Here is an 18,830-nt window from a genome sequence, read left to right on the forward strand (position 1 = left end):
TCTTTGACAAACAGCGCTTGACATTCACATCCAGTGTCGTCTTATTCTCACGTCAGCCCCCGTTAATTCGCACTGACCTGGGGACATGTTGCCCCCTTTGCAATGACTCTGCAGATACGCCGAAAAAGTCCGCAGGCAATTTTAAATTTTGATGACGAGATGATAAAAAGGGAATTTGCGATCGCGAGCGATGCGTCTGCGGGACGGTGTGACCGGCAGGTTCGATTTCATCCAGGTGCTGTCCGTCTGCCACACTTTCAGCGACGTGGAGCCCAGGGATTCGATTGCTGAATGGTCGGGAAAAACTTTTTTTCTGGTCGGTGACTTGGTGGCTAGGAGATGTTAACTTCCTCGCTTGGTATACGGGAGATCGTGGGTTCGATGCCGGCCCCAACGGCTGCACGTCCTCCCCATGGTGGCGTGGATATTTCCCCGGGTCCTCCGGTTTTAACCCTGCACATTTAGAATCATTCGTTGTGAGTATTTGGCTGCTATAAATTTCAACATGATAAGCCAATATGGGACCTTTCTTGCAAGTATTAAAATATGTCAAGATGTTAAAGCGCCAAACAGAATCGCTTACTCAAGGAATCCTGTCCGCATTAACCACACGTACTTACTGTGAACATGCAAACAAAAGAACATGCTCTGATAATAATAAATAAATTGTCCTTGAAACCGATTGGTCCGCACCAGAGACGGCTTTCTATCGAGTCGAGTCTCAACAGAGGACGCCAAAAGGTGAACAGCACGAAGCATAAAAATGACCAGAGCATGATTTTTGTTTGCATGTTCACCGCAAGTGCGTGTGGTTAATGCGGACAGGATTCCTTGAGTAAGCGATTCTGTTTGGGGTTTTAACATCTTGACACCACTGTTTTATTGGGACCTCCTTTGCCAGTACCAAAATATGAGAATAGGGTTTTCCCCTTTTTTCACGACAACAAAACAGGTGTTAAGATGTTAAAACACCAAACTGAAACTTTTTTACGAGGAATCATGTCTGCATTAACCACCATACTTGTGGTCAGAAAGCAAACAAAAAACACGCTCTGATAATATTATTGTCTTTGAAACTGATTGGTCCACACCAGAGACCGCTTTCTTTCGAGCCTCGTCTCAAACGGTGTTCGACCAGAGGACGTGTGGACCAATCAGTTTCAAGGACAATGCATCATATATTATCAGAGCATATTTTTTGTTTGCATTCTGACCACAAGTATTGTGGTTAATGCAGACATGATTCCTTGTAAAAAGGTTTCAGTTTGATGTTTTAACATCTTAACACAGCTGTTTTGTTGCCACAACAAAAGGGGAAAAACATATTCTCACCTGTTTTATTGCCAGAAAGGGTAAAACCTATTGTTACATGATGAGCCACTTCGCCGAGTTCTCGTTTGTGGCCAGCTCGCTTCTGAAAACGAGCTCGCGTAGCTCAGTACAGACATATTTCCCCACCCGGCACACCACATCCATCGGACGGTAGTGGCTATGCTGCTGCTGCTGCCGCTGCGCGTGGCTGCCTGTAAATCCAGCGCTGTGGAGGCAGCAGCAGCAGCAGCAGCGAGGGTTGCTGGATCACCACACAGATGTCGTGTGAAACTCCCTTGCCGTGGGTTGTCGAGGCCCGGCCACACCCTGGCTCGCCGTGAGAAGGTGGTACAGCGAATATGGACTTCAGCTGTTCCATCTGTACGGGATCGAGTGTTGTCCCCTTGCACGCGTGGAGTTTTTTTCCAGGCGCTCCAGTTTCTTCCCACAAGTAAACAACTGACTTGTGCCTTAACATATAGGGGATCGCAGAGCTTGGGGTGGAGAATTTGTCGCCGGCTACACCGCATGACCGCTGCATTCCCCGCCACTCGTCTGTGGTTCGGGGCCGGTGCAGAGTTACAAGTTGAGATGATCCGTATTAGTATTCCTCTCGCCACGGCTCTGGCTCCTTGGTCCCGCGTGGCTACTGCAGTCTATCGGAGACCCACAAAATACCCAGTGAGAAGCTTGCACTCCGCCTGGCTGCTGCTCGGCGCAACGGGGGTGTGAAGACGATGGCACAAAGCACATTTAAAAAAATGAACCAAAAAATCGCAAGCTGCTTGTCGCTCGCTCTTATTTCAAATGTCACGAGGACACACGCCTGCCCTCTCTCTGTCTCTCTCTGCGGTCTCTCCACAGAGAGACGCAGCAGCGCGGGGTGGCTTAGCGATCAATCTCGGTCTCGACGCCACGGAGTTAGGGGGTGGGGGGTCAGCGGGGTGATTCTTCGCCGCTCTTACCACCCCCGTCCGATGATTTAGGAAGCCCGCTGGGGGGCTATGCAGTTTTAAATCCAGTTTGAAAACTCGTTTCTTTCGAACTGCTTTTTTGTGTTTTAGTTTGTAGTCACCTCCCCTCCCATCCCCCGCACCTCCGATTAGCACGGTTGGCTACGTACGGTGCAAAAATAGTTCAACATACACACATACTGCCCATAGACTCGAAACACTGCCCATGGACTCAAAACATTGCCCATAGTCTATGGGTAGTGTTGACTCAACACTGCCCATAGACTAACACTGCCCATGGACTCAAAACACTGCCCGTAGACTCAACACTGCCCATAGACTAACACTGCCCATAGACTAACACTGCCCATAGACTAACACTGCCCATAGACTAACACTGCCCATAGACTAACACAGCCCATAGACTCAACACTGCCCATAGACTCAACACTGCCCATAGACTCAACACTGCCCATAGACTCAACACTGCCCATAGACTAACACAGCCCATAGACTCAACACTGCCCATAGACTCAACACTGCCCATAGACTCAACACTGCCCATAGACTCAACACTACCCATGGACTCAACACTGCCCATAGACTCAACACTGCACCTCCCATTTGCACATTTGGCTACGTACGGTGGGAAAGAAGTTCAACGTACCTACACGAGGTGCCACCAATCGCCGATAGGGGCGCGCACCACCATCTCATCCTTCTCTGCCAGTGCTCCCACAAAGGAGAGGAGACCCAAGACTGAATCGCATCCAACCACATTGCTTGGTGATGCTCCTGCATTGGCAGTGGTGCATGAAGGGCGCCATGGTGGCTAGGAGATGTTAACTACTTCGCCTGGTATACAGGAGGTCGTGGGTTTGATCCCGACCCTGACGATGCCTGCTGTATATTTGGAGTTTGCATGTCTCTCTCTCTCACAGTGTCGAGATGTTAACTACCACGCCTGGTTTACAGGAGGGTTGTGGGTTCGACCCTGACACCTGTTGGATATTTGGATTTTTTTCTTTTCTCTCCGCCTGATGAAGATCGCTTGTGTTGCAATCGAAACGTCGCGGGTTTTTAGCTTTTATTATTTAAAATAAATTTTTAGTTTTTAATTAGCTATTTTCTTTATTATGGGTTTTTTGCTTTGATTATTTTCATTAATAATTTTAATATTTTATTATAATTATTTTTTTATTGTACTTATTTTTATTACGGGTTTTTTTCTTTAATTATTTTCATGAATACATTTTTTATTATTATTACTTTTTTTATTTTCTTTCTTTTTTCTATTCACGTGACTTTACCGAAAGAACGAAGAACATGTATATTTGGAGCTTGGCGTGTTCTCTTTTCCCGTGGTCGTGTGGATTTTTCTCCAGGTCCTGTGCTTTTTCCCTCCACAGTTAGAATCGACATGTGTAATTTGGCTGCTATAAAAATTCCACGGGTGATAGGCCAACTTCGTTGAGCTATCATTTGTGGCCAGGTCTTTTCTGAAAGAGAGCTACATATTTCAGGGGGGGGCCTTACCTGCTAAAAACAAATAGTAAATAGTGATTTTAATAACAATAATAATAATTTTACGCATTTGTCAATAATGCTCTGGCCGTAAAAGAAAAAATATATATTGGTGATTGTTTCGGGCAATGGCCTTTCTCCTTCATAGCTCATCAATAAACAAACTCTCCTCCAGCAGTGTGCGACTGTGGGTCATGCAGACCAGCACCGTCCGATGTATAACGACGCAACGTCCCCCTCGATCCAAAAAACACGGACACGTGACAGCGACGACGATACGCGACTCCGTCGCTGCTGCTGCTGCTGCGGTCTTGCCGACACGGTTGTCCGGCTTGACCACCGGTGCTGTGACCAATCCATCGGCGCTGTCGCTCTGCGATCCGCGTCGGCAGCTGCACGGCAAGAAAGAAACGGAGACCGGGAGAGATGGCGCTAATAAGGGGCTCGAGCCGGCACTTGTTCATAATGTATAGTTACACTAATAGGGGTTACTGAGTGTAACGAACAAAAACCCATCACGAGTCAAAACGTTGTTGAGCGGTATCCACCGTGCAATCGCTAAGATCGCGTACGCCGGTGTCCTCCATTGCGGAGACGCTGGCGGCCCCTGGCGGCCTCTGGTGGGCCTTCAGTGGCGGCCCGCTGACGTGCGACTCTTCCCCAGAGGTCGCAAACAGGTTTTGATTCCTTACCCGTACCCTACCCGAAATGAGTGACAAACGGTTACTCACCAGTGACTCACGGCCTACCCGTACCCGGCCGCACCAGGGTCGCAAACGGCTACCCGTACCCGTACCCGGCCGGGTACGGGTAGCCGGGTATCGGGTAGGGTACGGGTATCGGGTACCCGATTGCGACCTCTGCTCTTCCCTCCCCCCTCCCTCTCCGACAAAACACAAACGGTGAAACCACCGCCCACCCATCATCATCATCGTCATCGTGCTGCTGTCCAAAATCCCCCCAGTGGGTTCAAATGGCGTGGCGGTAACTCAACGCCGACTGATGCCTTTATCGGCGAAAGTGGCACACAACCCTCCACCTCTGAAAATTGAGTGCAGATCACCGAGTCTGAGGTGTTGGTTCAGCTTCTCATGCTGCCACCACCATGACTTTACCGAAAGAACCAAGAAGATGAATCCCTGCAGTCACGAAAGCTTTAAATCGAAAAGATCCCCCGTATAGCCTTTAACAGACTGCTGGGGCAAGTGCTGTTAGTGAGTAGCACCTATGAAGGCCGGCACGGCGGACACGAGAGGGGGAGGGGGGTGGGTGGGTGGCCAGCACTACGCCCGGCCGCCTTTGTCTCCCTCTCTTATCGGCCACAGTTACCCCCCCCCCGCCCCACCTTTGTTAAACTGAGTGAAGAAGACTGCCGTACGAGGTGCGATCGTGCAAGCGGCACGGCAGTGCAGGTCGTGCGGCCACGCGCGTGCGTGCGTGCCTACAGCGTGACGAGGTGTGCCTTTCTCTCCGCCTCGCAGGTGCCCTTGCTGCCCGTGCTGCCAGTTGTCAGCATCTTCGTGAACACCTACCTCATGGTGCTGCTGGACCTCATGACCTGGATTCGGTTTGCAGCCTGGATGACCATCGGTATGGCAATCCCTCCGCTCCCCTCCCCTCCGCTCCCCTCCGCTGTCTGCCTACCCGGCCACTAGGCGAGGCCGCCGGCGGTGTGACGAAGCGTCGGGTTGCATCGATCGGCAGCGCGCGTGGGAACCGGGGATTCCTCCGCCGGGCATGCGCGTCGTAGGTAGCGGGTTCATGCGACGCCTGCAGGCACTTGGGGGCCACTACTTTCAACGTAATGTCTAACAACGAGTTGGTGTCTGTGTAGGGGTGTTAGAGAGAGAGCCCGTTATGCATGGCAGCCTATGGTAAACAAACACAGTAGGCGGGGCTACATGTGTGCACGAGCAGGTGCCCTCTGCGACGTCCGCGCCAGACACCCTGGGGGGTCGATTCGGTCATTATGATCCCCCGGGGCCCCACCCCTCAGGGAGGGGTTGGGTATAAAAGGGGAATGTATCGAAGGGCTCGGGAGTGTTGTGTTAGCTAAGAAGAGAAGACGGAAGACGTCCTAGATAGAGCCCTGGTCTCCCCCTGGCACGCCGTCCTTATCAGGACCGCGCAGGCTCGAGCCAGTGGCGTGGTACCAGAGCCAGAGCCAGTGCTGGTCTGGACTCTGGGTACCGGGCCCGACTGACCAGTGTCGGGCCAAGATAGCCTCCCCTAGCCCATTAGAGGGTTAGCCTAGAGGTGTGTCCTCAGATAGACGGGTGAGGGGGCCGATACCCCCTCAGTGTGTATGTCACAACGTGTGGTGTTAAATAAACAAGTGTGCCTCCAACTCCGATGTGAACGAGTCATAAGCGTTACTACAGCTGGCGTCAGAAGTGAAACAAAGTACGAACATGGATACACGCCGGACGACTCGAGTCGGAGTACCAGGGGCGGAGGACACCGCTGCAGTTGGAGAGCCCGAGACGGCTGAAGATGCCATCGAGCAGCCGGGGCTGGGTGCATCCACGCCACAGCAGCTGGAGGAAGGGGAGCCGTCGACGGAGGGGCTGAGACAGGCGCACGCGAAGCTGGCCGAGCTGCTGTACGCCGCAGCCGCCATGCTCGATAACATCACGCGGCTGGGGGCTGCGGGACCGCCACGAGGCGACAGCAGCCAACGACCACAGCGCCTTCCCGCCATTTCAACGGAGCAACATTTTGAATCTCCCGCCATCGCCGCAGCTGCTGTTGAGGGCGTGGCCGCTCTAAGCATCGCGTCCAACGGCGGGAGTACAGTACCTGCCGCGTCACCACGGGTGCGACCGGCGATGCCATCGCTGCTTCGGGCCGACGCTGAGTCGAGTGAGGGAGACGAGGGAGCGCGATCGTCCTCTGCAGCCGCTGCCTTACATCAGCGACTGCCGCCGCTCAAAGAATTTGTGGGCGAGGAGGGCGACTGGGGCGGCTTCCAGCGGCGCTTCCTCGCTCACCAGGAGATGGCACAGTGGACAGACGCCGAGGCTCTCCGAGCACTGCCAGCACTCCTCGACAGCGACGCCCTCGCCACACTAACATCGGCAGCGAAGGAGAGGCGTTCCACGCTGCGGAAGGCGATGCAAGTGCTGTCCGCTGTGTATGGGCCACCATCGGACTGTCGTCAACTCTTTTACGATCGCCAGCGGGGGGCGAAGGAGTCGCCCCTGGCGTACCGTACAAGCCTCCTGGCGCTGGCGAAGGAAGCCTTTCCACGAATGGACGACGAAGGGATCGACGCCATGGTGACAGAGAAAATACTTTTGCTGGCGGACGACTTAGACATCGTCATTGTCGCACAGGACGATGCAGAAATGTGCTCCCTCCAAGCGGCCCGTCTCCTCCACGCAAACCTGTCCTCTCAACGACGGAAGGCCAGCAAGGCGGCGAGCGGGCGCGCCGTCGCTGCGGCCACCCTCCCGGCGGAAGAGGTTTGCGCCGTCAACCATCGACGGCAGCACGGAGCGGGAGCGCGGGAGGACCGGGCCGGTTCGAGCCATCTACAACGTCCATCGTCGCCACCAGCGCTTCCACGCTGCTACAACTGCGGCATCCGGGGCCACGTCGCCTCGGGGTGCCGCTCTCCTCGGCAGCGCGGGACGACGCCTCAACGGGACGCTGGCCCTCGTCACAAGCTCCACCATCATAATCCGGCGAGTCGCGGCACCCCTCACGTTTGGCCCACGCACACGCCCGTCGCACACTCAAACACCGCAGCGAAGGGGGGGCCAATATCGCGTACCATGGCACCAACACGCACCGCTCTGGGTACTCACATTGAACCCAGCCAGTGGTCCGTGTTGGCCCATCGGGTTGTAGCCGCGTCGTCGGGGTCGTCGGCCGTTGTGGGTCACATCGATGGGGTGGAGGTGCGCATCCTGGTCGATACAGGAGCATCGGCGACCATTATTTCGGAGTTGATTTATAACATTCTCCCTGTCCAGAGCCGTCCTTTGATGCCTGTTAATGTGCCATTCTTTGCTGCTAACGGGGGTTCACTTGGCATCATCGGACAGATTCGAGCCCAAATTTGTGTCGGGGATATTAAATTATCTGGGCCGATTTTTGTTTCCTCCTCGCTGGCGGTTCCGTGCCTGCTGGGGACGGATTTCCTGGCCAAAATGCCGATTAGGATATTAATCGACCAGGGATGCATTGAGCTCCCATCGAGCCGACGCATGGCGTTTCTGCCATCCCCCGCTACGAGCCGGACGGCGTTCGCGACGGTGCCGGCGTTCGTAGATAGAACGGTGCGCGTTCCTCCGGGGGCGCAAATGTTAATTCCTTTGAAACTTCGGCGGCCCTTCGCTAAGGGCATTGGGGCTCAAGGGGTTCTGCTGGGACCGTCTAGGGCCGGGGTCAGTGGACCTAATTTACTCCCGGCCCAGACCATAGTGAGAGGGGAAGGAGAACCCTTCATCGCGGTCCTCAATGTGGGCTCGCAGACGGTGGTGGTCCCACAGGGGACCGTGCTTGCTCACGCAACGCCGGTGCCCTGTGAGGAACCCGTCGCGAGTCATGTCGGCGCTGTCCCTGCACCGCGACCACATTCGGACAGCGATGAAGGGTGGCTCGAGGCGCTTTGTGCGGGATCGACGGACCTGTCAAATTTAGAGCGCCAACGTCTTAAGACACTACTGAGGGAATTTTCCGACGTTTTCAGTCGGGATAAATACGATTTGGGCTGCACTCATCTGCTGCGTCACCATATTGATACGGGTGACAGCGCGCCAATACGCCAGAATCCTTTTCGGTTGAGTCCCGCCGAAAAGGACCATGTCAAATCGGCTGTTGATGACATGCTAGCCGCCGACATCATTTCTCCCTCCAACAGCCCTTGGGGAGCGCCGATCGTCCTGGTTAAGAAGCAGGACGGTTCGTTGCGGTTTTGCGTTGACTTTCGGCGCCTTAATAAAATTACGGTTGCCGACGCATACCCGCTCCCACGGATGGACGAATCGCTTGACGCCTTGGCGGGAGCGCGATTCTTCTCCACATTGGACTTACTTTCGGGATTCTGGCAGCTTCCTCTGGACGATGATTCAAAGCCTAAAACTGCTTTCCGTACTCCGCACGGCCTGTTTCAATTCAACCGGTTGCCGATGGGCTTACACTCAGCGCCGGCAACTTTCCAGCGGTTGATGGAATTGGTTTTGGCTGGATTGCAATGGGAGTCGTGCCTGATTTATTTGGATGACGTCATTGTCTTTGGCAAAACTTTTGAGGAACATCTCCAGAGGTTGCGGGCAGTTTTCCTAAAGATGCGGGCTGCTAATTTGAAATTTAAGCCCCAAAAATGCCATTTGTTACGCGAGTCGGTGCGTTATTTGGGGCACATCGTGGGGCGCTCAGGTATTTCTACCGATCCCGCCAAAACGCAGTGTGTTAGCTCCTGGCCGACTCCCACCTCAGTGGGAGAGGTTAGGAGTTTCATTGGGTTTGCGTCGTATTATAGACGCTTCGTCGCTAATTTTGCGACTATCGCCAAACCCCTACATGCTTTAACATCTAAAGGGGTTCGGTTCTGCTGGGGTCAGGAGGAGGAAGCTGCTTTTTGCTCCCTTCGGGATGCTTTGGTAAACGCTCCCCCCCTGATTTACCCTGATTTTTCAAAACCGTTCTTGCTCGACACCGATGCGAGCAACACGGGTATTGGGGGCGTGCTCTCCCAGGTGGTTGACGGCGTGGAACGTGTGGTTGCGTACGGCAGTCGGGTGTTGTCTCCAGCGGAGCAACGATATTGTGTCACCCGTAGGGAACTGTTGGCAATTGTCCATTTCGTCCAACAGTATCGCCCATATCTGTACGGTCGGCATTTCACCGTCCGCACAGATCATGCGGCACTGCAGTACGCCCTGAGGGTTCAACAGCCATCGGGACAATTGTCCCGATGGTTGGAGGTCCTCCAGGATTACGATTTCCAAACCACATACCGTAAGGGCGTTCGCCACACCAACGCGGACGCTCTGTCACGCTTGCCAACCGCCTCCGAGTGTGCATGCCTCCTGGGGTCTGGACGTTGCAGGCCTCCAGGGGACACATCGGTACCTGTCTTGGCGGCCGCCAACGACGACGATGCAGTGGTTCCTAATTCGATCGAACAACAGGGCAAAGATTCCCTGTTGGGGTTGCCCGTCATTGAATGGGGGCGCCTCCAGATGGAGGATGTCTCCCTCCTCGGGTGGCGACGTCGCGTTGGCGGTGCGGGGGGGGGGGGAAAAGAGGTGGTTCCGACGCATGGGAAATGTGCCAAGGTCTGCTGATGCATTGGGACGGGAAGTCACGTCGACATCGGCTGGTGGTCCCTACTGGGTTGCGGGGTAGGGTGGTATGGGCCGCTCATGAGCGCCTCCTACACCTGGGGACCCAAAAGACTCTCGCCTTGTTGCAACTTGATTTTTATTGGCCTGGCATGACGAGGGATGTTGGGGATTTGTTGGGATCATGCCCTCAATGTGCACAACGCAAACCGCCGGCACGGGAGTCTAACCCGCCTTTGCAATCGATCAAGGTGTCCAGGATAAACGAGCTGGTCGCTCTGGACATTTTGGGACCATTCCCCGCCACCCCCAGGGGGAATAGATATTTGTTGACTGGTGTCGAGTATTTTACACGCTGGCCTATGGCCTGGCCTCTGGCCAACCAGTCGGCAGCAGCCATCGTGGAGGCCTTTGTTCAGGGTTATGTCCTGGACAAGGGTGCTCCGGAGAGGTTGCTGACCGACCAGGGCAGGAATTTTTCCGGTAAACTACTCCGACAAGTCTGCGATCTCCTGGGCACAAAGAAAATTCGGACCTCCCCATATCACCCACAAACTGACGGGATGGTCGAACGTTTGCATCGCACCATCTCGTCCATGTTATCACAACAAGTTTCGGACTCGCAAACGGATTGGGACCTACAAATTCAGGGGGTCTTGGCGGCGTACCGGATGGCACCCCATGCAGCTACGGGGTTTTCTCCCTTTTACCTCATGTACGGCCGAGAACCAGACCCGCCTGTTCGTGCCCAGTTGCGGATCCCCGTGCCGCAGGGAAAAACTAATCTGGCTGACCATGTTAAATTTAATCTGGACAAATTGACCGAGGCACGGGATGCTGCAATGCAAAACTCTGACCTCCGTCAGAAGGCGAATGAGCGCCTCAGATTGAGTCGAGCGCACATACTGCAGTGGAAGCCGGGGGACAAGGCATGGTTGCACTGCCCCCAGGTGCCACTGGCGACCTCCTCTAAACTGGTGCGGCCGTGGCGGGGCCCTGTGGAAGTGGTGGAGGTGTTACGTCCGCAGTGCGTGCGCATAAAGTGGGGGAAGCGGAGATGGTTCGTGCACCCCTCTAGGTTAAAACCCTTCGCGGCGGTACACAATCCCACTTCACACGCGCGTGGCCAAACGTGTGGGGGGTCGGCCGACTCGCTGGGTCCGTCTCCGTCGCTCTCACCTAATGCCTTGCCGGCTGTGCCACCTTCAGGAGCATCAGGAGTGACGGGCTCACGCCCGATCACCCCGCCTGCGGATGCCAAGGGTCACGCGGAGTCGGATGAATGCTCACCCCAAGACGGACATTCGCCACCTGATGGTCCGCCACGCGGGGTTACCCCGTGTGAGGGGCCCGCTGCAAGGACGCGCGCTAAAATGCGCAAACTGTTGTGAGGCCGGCAAAATGTGTACATAGCTGTTGTGTTTATTGGGTGTTGTGTGGGTGGTGTGTTCCTCGCTCCTCGGATGTACATATGTTGGGTTCACCGTGTGTTGTGTGTGCGTGGTGGGTTCCCTGCTGATTGTATATAGGCTGTTTTTTTTACGGAATTCGTATTTATTCGGGGGGGTGCGACGGGTTGTTTCTCACCTTGCTGTTGCGTTCTTGTTCTGGTTCCTGTTATTGTTCAAAAATAGTGAGGCACACGCGCGGTCAGGGGGTGAAGGCACCTTTATTGTCAAATTTTTGTATGTTGGCAGCCGGGACGGCTGCATGCTATGCGGGGGGGAGTGATGTAGGGGTGTTAGAGAGAGAGCCCGTTATGCATGGCAGCCTATGGTAAACAAACACAGTAGGCGGGGCTACATGTGTGCACGAGCAGGTGCCCTCTGCGACGTCCGCGCCAGACACCCTGGGGGGTCGATTCGGTCATTATGATCCCCCGGGGCCCCACCCCTCAGGGAGGGGTTGGGTATAAAAGGGGAATGTATCGAAGGGCTCGGGAGTGTTGTGTTAGCTAAGAAGAGAAGACGGAAGACGTCCTAGATAGAGCCCTGGTCTCCCCCTGGCACGCCGTCCTTATCAGGACCGCGCAGGCTCGAGCCAGTGGCGTGGTACCAGAGCCAGAGCCAGTGCTGGTCTGGACTCTGGGTACCGGGCCCGACTGACCAGTGTCGGGCCAAGATAGCCTCCCCTAGCCCATTAGAGGGTTAGCCTAGAGGTGTGTCCTCAGATAGACGGGTGAGGGGGCCGATACCCCCTCAGTGTGTATGTCACAACGTGTGGTGTTAAATAAACAAGTGTGCCTCCAACTCCGATGTGAACGAGTCATAAGCGTTACTACATCTGTGTCGAAACCCCGACCCTGATTGGTGGCGACAGTTCATGGCAATGACTCCACAACGCACTACAACGCACCACCACGCACCACAATGCACCACCACTCACCACCACGCACCACAACGCACCACAATGCACCACCACGCACCACCACGCACCACCACGCACCACCACGCACCACCACGCACCACCATGCACCACCATGCACCACAACGCACCACAACGCACCACCACGCACCACCACGCACCACAACGTACCACAACGCACCACAACGCACCACCACGCACCACCACGCACCACCACGCACCACCACGCACCACAACGCACCACCACGCACCACCACGCACCACAACGTACCACCACGCACCACCACGCACCACCACGCACCACAACGTACCACCACGCACCACCACGCACCACCACGCACCACCACGCACCACCACGCACCACCACGCACCACCACGCACCACCATGCACCACAACGCACCACAACGCACCACCACGCACCACCACGCACCACCACGCACCACCACGCACCACCACGTACCACCATGTACCACAACGCACCACCACGCACCACCACGCACCACCACGCACCACAACGTACCACCACGCACCACCACGCACCACCACGCACCACCACGCACCACCACGCACCACCACGCACCACCACGCACCACCATGCACCACAACGCACCACCACGCACCACCACGCACCACCACGCACCACCACGCACCACCACGCACCACCATGTACCACAATGCACCACAACGCTCTTGGCTGGCCATCGAACAAAGATGGTGGATCTGCGGCCGTCTGGAACGCTCTTCTTTCCGATGTTAGGAAGCCACTGGAGCTATGCACTTTGAAATCCAGATTGAAAACTAATTTCTCTAGAACTGATTTTTGTGTTTAGTTTGCTGTCCTTCCCCCGCAACACCGATTTAGCACGGTTGACTACGTACGGTGCGAAATAATTTTTCTACCTCCATGACTTTACCGAAAGAACCAAAGAGTATGGATTCCTGCAGTCACGAAAGCTTCAAATCAAGATTGGTGCGAAAGAAGTTCAACATACATACAGTCCTTACGTTGAACTTCACCGTTGAAGGACTCTGCCGATCTGCGAATGTGGCGAGCTGTGGTCCATGAGCATCTCCCGGAGAAACAGAAGCGGCAGCAGCGATCCACCTTGCTGCCCCAGAACCCATTGCTTCCCATCGGCGGTCACACCTCACAGGAAGACCATCTCACAGAAACCCGTTGATTTTTGGAGTCTCCATGAGCAAGTAATCGAGATATTCAAGAGTTGATAATAATTATAGTTTAAAAAAAACTTGGAGCCAGGAGGGTAGCGTAGAGGTAAACACTCGTACCGCGTGCAGCTTAAAAGGGCCTGGGTTCGATTCCTGCCCTTGGGCACCTTTGTGTGTGTGTGTGACGCTTAGATGACCTCCCCATGTTCTGCGTGGGTTTCCTCTCATAGATCAACAACAACACCAAACCCCCCCATGAATTGTAATCGGTATTAGCCAAAATATTACCACGATGCGGACAAAACCCACCTGCGAATGACTCGATTTGTCATTGCGCTTTGGCAGGACGAGGATTCGCCGCGCCTTTCCCCGGGTAAACGAGCGTAGTCGCAGTAGTAGTAATAATAGTGAATAATAAACAATATATTTGACAGGACAATAGTTGAGGGATATCATATCAGAAAAGTGGATTCAGTTTGTGCGGTGCAGCGTGGGGCGGGTGCACGGTCTCCAGCACGGCGCAGGTTGCGTTGTGCGCGGCGACGCAGCAACAGCAGCAACAGCAGCAGCAGCAACATCAGCAACAGCAGCAACGCCACCACGCCACCTCTCTCATTCGTGCCGCTTCCCAGAGCAGTAGCAGCAGCAGGCAGCAGCAGCAGCAGGCACTGTCATCAATGCCTCGGAGCATATTTCAGAGTAACGACCTTCTTAGAATGCAGCGCGCGGCAGGGAACACACTGTACCCGCCACGGTGCTCTGCACTTTGCTCGCTCGCTCTCTCGCGCTCTCTCTCTCTCGACCTCTCGATGGCTCTCTCGCTCGCTCGTTCTCTCTCGCGCTCGCTCGCTCTCTCTCGCGGTCTCTCTCTCGCTCTCTTGCTCGCTCTCTCGCTTTCTCTCGCTCGCTCTCGCTCGCTCTCTCTCGCACTCTGGCTCGCTCTCTCTCTCTCTCGCTCGCTCGCTCTCTCCTCGCTCTCGCGTGCCGGCCGGCCCTCTTGCCTACCATACATCATCCGCCTGGCAAGCGGTAATTCCACTGTGTGCGCTTGCGTGTGCACACGCAGTGCCAAACGTGCGTGCAGTACCGTTTTTTTTGTTGCTGCTGCAAGATTATATTTGATATAATTTTTTTAAAACCTTTTTATTTCTAAAAGTGTTTATATTCTTATTCCGCTGCGGGCATTTTCTCTTTGTGGTCTGTTTTTTCTTTTCTTTTCCAAGGCTTTGCGTCATTTCGGTGCATTTAAGATTTTGTACAGCGTGTGACCCAAAGACAAAGATCCCACCCCTCGTGTAACCTTCACAGACTGTTGGGGCAAGTGCAGTTAGCGAGCAGCAACTATGACGTGCAGCACGGCACGCGAGGGGGTGGGTGGCCAGCACCACGCCCAACCGCCTTTGTCTCCCCGGTGGCGATGTTTTACACACCGCACCAGGTGCTCATCTGAGGTTGAGTCGACCTGGTGGGAGGCCCAGGACCGGTTCAGATAATCGTCACCGTGAGCCGGGAATCGAACTCGGGTTGCAGGGGTTTTCGCACCGTTGCGGGCTCAACGCAGATGCCATCTCATCGGAACCGTGCTCATGACGTTTCGATTTGGCTCTCGTAACGATCATTGTTTTGCGAGAATCGTAAAAAAAAAAATTGGGGGGGGGGGGGGGGGGCGAGTGGATGGTTTGTACACAGCCGCTTCGAAACATTGCCGATGGGGGGTGCCGTCCGTGAATTAACAACGGCGCGTTTGTCGTCGTTTTCATTGTCGTCGTCGTCATTTGCCGCCACAGGTTTTCTGATCTACTTCTTCTACGGACTGAAGCACAGCAGCGAGGCCAAGAAGTACGCCCCTTCCGCGGGCAACGGCGGACAGTCGCCGTTGCGGTCGATGCAGCCGCTCAACGCGGCCAAGGCCGATGAGGACAGCTCGGGTTGACCCCCCCCGCCGCCGCCACCAACCCCCGCTGGCGGTTCGCTCGCTCACTGGCTCGCGAGTTGGCTGGTTATCGAGTTTGTTAGCTGGTTAGCGAGTTGGCTTCCCCCCCCCTCCCCCCAACCGATGGCTCGCCCCCGTCGGTGCGTTCGAAATGACCAGAGAGATGCGGATGGGGGCCGTGCGTCGGTACCGCCTCTTCCCCTCCCACTCCGCCCGGTGCCCCTTTCACACGCTCGTGCCACTTCCGCCGTCGCTGGCCTTACGAGCCGAGCGTTGGCCTAGCGCGCAAGTTTTATTGTTTTCGTTAGCGTCGCGTCCTTTTGCTGTGTCCTTTGTTTGTTTGACGCACGTGTTTTCAAAAGTTTACTACACTTTGTACCGCGGCGATGCTCGCGAAGTGTGTGGAAACGGCTTGCGACCCTTTCACCACGCCGTTGTCCTGTTACCGTAATTATTGTCTTTTTTTGGGGGGGGGGACTTCGGATGGCCCAATGCACGGATTAGGACGCCTCCACTTAACCAGTCCTTGGCGACGTTGAAAGACGGTCGTCGAATAAAAAATGTCCGCACCACTTCCGTGCACATTTCGAGAGCTGTCGGCACCTGACGACGATGTCGAATCTCCCGTGCCAAAAAATAACAACGGAAACCAAATTTCATGGTTCTTTCGGTAAAGTCACGTAGATAGAAAATAAATGTAATATAAAAATTTTAATAAAATGAAAAATAAATTAAAATGTAAAATATTTCAATTTATTTTTTATTTTAATTCATTTTAAAATTTTATTTTTTATTTTCTATCTACGTGACTTTACCGAAAGAACCAATAATATTAATTCCTGCAGTCACGAAAGTTCAAAGTCAAAATTTAACGGAAACCAAACGAAGAACATTGCTGCACCACTCTCGCCAAAGAAACATTTCCTTCCGGGGGGCCAGTTTGACCCGACCCTCGAATCAACGTCCGTCTCTCTCTCGCTTCTCAAGACTTCACATTCCCACTTGACGCGCGTAGCCTGCCTGCCTGCGCTTCCTCGCCGCCGCAATGAGGGGGGGCGGCGAGGGGGGGGGTGGATTGCCCTGACCCCGACGATTACAAAGGGGATCTCTGCACCCATGCACCGCACTATAGATGATTCCGAGCTTACGTCGCGATCCGGAATAGCCTGGTTCGCTCGCTCGCTTAGAAACGACCTCGGACTGCTGGGGAGCCATTACGCAGCCTTGACGCTCTGCGCACAGCTTCCGTGGTGCCTAGGAGATGTTGACTACCTCGCATGGTATACAGGAGGGCGCTGGGTTCGAGCCCGACACCTCTGACGCCTGCGGTATGTTTAGAGTTTGCGTGTCTCTCTCCACCGTGGCCGCGCGTATTTTTCTCCGGGTCCTCTGTTTTTTTTTTTTCCTCCCCCCCCCCCCCCCCCCCCACATTTAGAATCGACGTCACGCGTTTACAGTATTTGGTGTTTCGCTGATATGCTTTTCCACGTGAATAAGCCACTTTTGTTGAGTTGCTTGTGGCCAGGCCGCTTCTGAAAAAAGAGCTACATCGCTCAGTGGTAAAAATAAAAAAAATAGTTTATTAGTTTTTGTACTCGTCATCCTAGGATCATGGAGCTGGCGGTGGCGGGAGGCGGGGGGGGACAAGCAGTGGCGAAGGGAAAAAAACAAATACCTTGCATGAAGTCCAGGGTTGGCGTGCGACGCATCGGAGCAGAAACCGAATAAGCGGTTGGCTCCGGCCGACCCGTTTGGCTCATCGGTGAATGAAAACGCAGCAACCGGTATTTTGTTTCGTTCGTCCGCTTGCCCCGTCGTCTTTTTCGTCGCCGAGAAAAAGTCCGCGCGAATTTTTCCTTCTCCGTGCACTCACGGCATTCTAATCCCCCTCTTCCCGAGTCCCACCATTCCTGGGGTTGTCCTCTGCCCCCTACACAGCGAGGTGGCGTCTCCATGCCCCCCCAAACGCCCACACTTTTCTCTCTCGTCACTCGGAGCGCAAGTAGTCGCGTTGTACTTTTTCGATTTAAAGCTTTCGTGACTGCAGGGATTCGTATTATTGGTTCTTTCGGTAAAGTCGCGTAGACGGGAAATAATAAAATAATAAAAATAAAACATAATAAAATAATTCTCACGACGTTTCGGCCACAACGCAAGCAGCCGTCCTCGGGTGAATATTTTTTTTTATTATATTATGTTTTATTTTTATTATTTTATAATTTCCCTTCTACGTGACTTTACCGAAAGAACCAAAAATGTAGTCTCGTTGTGCACAAACGTACACGCACGCGCGCGCGGAAAGGCAAAATACGCACGTGCTTTTAGGCACCCAAAGGCAGAGACCCCCCGTGTAGCCTCGGCAAACTGTTGGGGCAAGTAGTGTTAGCGAGCACCTGCTCGCAGACGAGGTGTAGATGGTGACACTGGCATTCCAAGCGACACAAAAGTGCGTGGCACCAAATTCACAACCTACCCTCCTGTATCTCGACAATCGGCAGTGGGGCATACTTTATATCTGCTGCAGACAATCCATGATGGGGGGGAGGGGGGGTTCTGGATTGGTTCGTAGACATCGCTGAGCTTTTGTGATGACATTGAACGCATTTTCTAGAAATGTGACCTGCGCATTAGCCAAAAATGCGTTCCGTTCTCGAACAACGTTAATACAATCCTTGCCCAGCGTCCGAATATATTACAACTTTGCTGAATGCTTGCTTTTTTTTTACATCTACCAACTGCATACGACGTGTGTGTTTGCTTTCATTTTAATCACTCGAGTACCATTTCACGCCGAACTTTGTGTTCGGTATGAATGTTAGAAAAACTAATTAAGAAATATACAACTCTACCCAGGGTCGGATCAAGGCGTGCGGGGGGGGGGGGGGGCTTCAGGGGCTGCATCCCAGGGGCCCCCCGTCAGCTGGAGGGCCTTCAGAGATTAAGTGAACAGTTAATTCACTTGTGAATGCTGAATTTTATTTGTTGTTAGCCTTGTAAAAAAATACATTTTATTTTTCTTTAACTTTGGTTTTCCTTTTTAAAATGTTACTGGGTGGGGGGGAGGGGTGTCCTCACAGTATCTATAGCCCAGGGGCCTACAAAATGTTAATCCAGGCCCTGGGTCTACCACTGCTAGACTAGCTGACAGGTTTGCGCTTTTAGGATAAAACCCAGGGAAAAAAAATGTTGGGTTTCGGTTTTTTCCCAAAAGTATGACGTCCCAAGGAATGACGTCACTTAACCATTTCTCATTCTGATGACGTACGTGCGTGTACGTCATC

At 53.9% G+C, this 18,830-nt stretch overlaps 1 protein-coding gene across 3 annotated transcripts in view; it reads left to right on the forward strand.

The window, feature by feature from the left end:
- Positions 1-16,279, forward strand: part of LOC144950981 (high affinity cationic amino acid transporter 1-like) — a 68,505-nt gene extending 52,226 nt beyond the window's left edge. For all 3 annotated transcript variants that reach the window (XM_078881172.1, XM_078881171.1, XM_078881173.1), the window contains 2 exons: positions 5,270-5,378; positions 15,404-16,279. In XM_078881172.1, the coding sequence (XP_078737298.1) occupies positions 5,270-5,378; positions 15,404-15,549 (255 nt within the window). In that variant the 3' untranslated portion in view covers positions 15,550-16,279. The remainder of the gene's footprint in view (positions 1-5,269; positions 5,379-15,403) is intronic.
- Positions 16,280-18,830: the final 2,551 nt, after the last annotated feature.

Source organism: Lampetra fluviatilis, chromosome 60, assembly GCF_964198595.1.
Source record: "Lampetra fluviatilis chromosome 60, kcLamFluv1.1, whole genome shotgun sequence".
In the NCBI taxonomy this organism is placed as follows: domain Eukaryota; kingdom Metazoa; phylum Chordata; class Hyperoartia; order Petromyzontiformes; family Petromyzontidae; genus Lampetra; species Lampetra fluviatilis.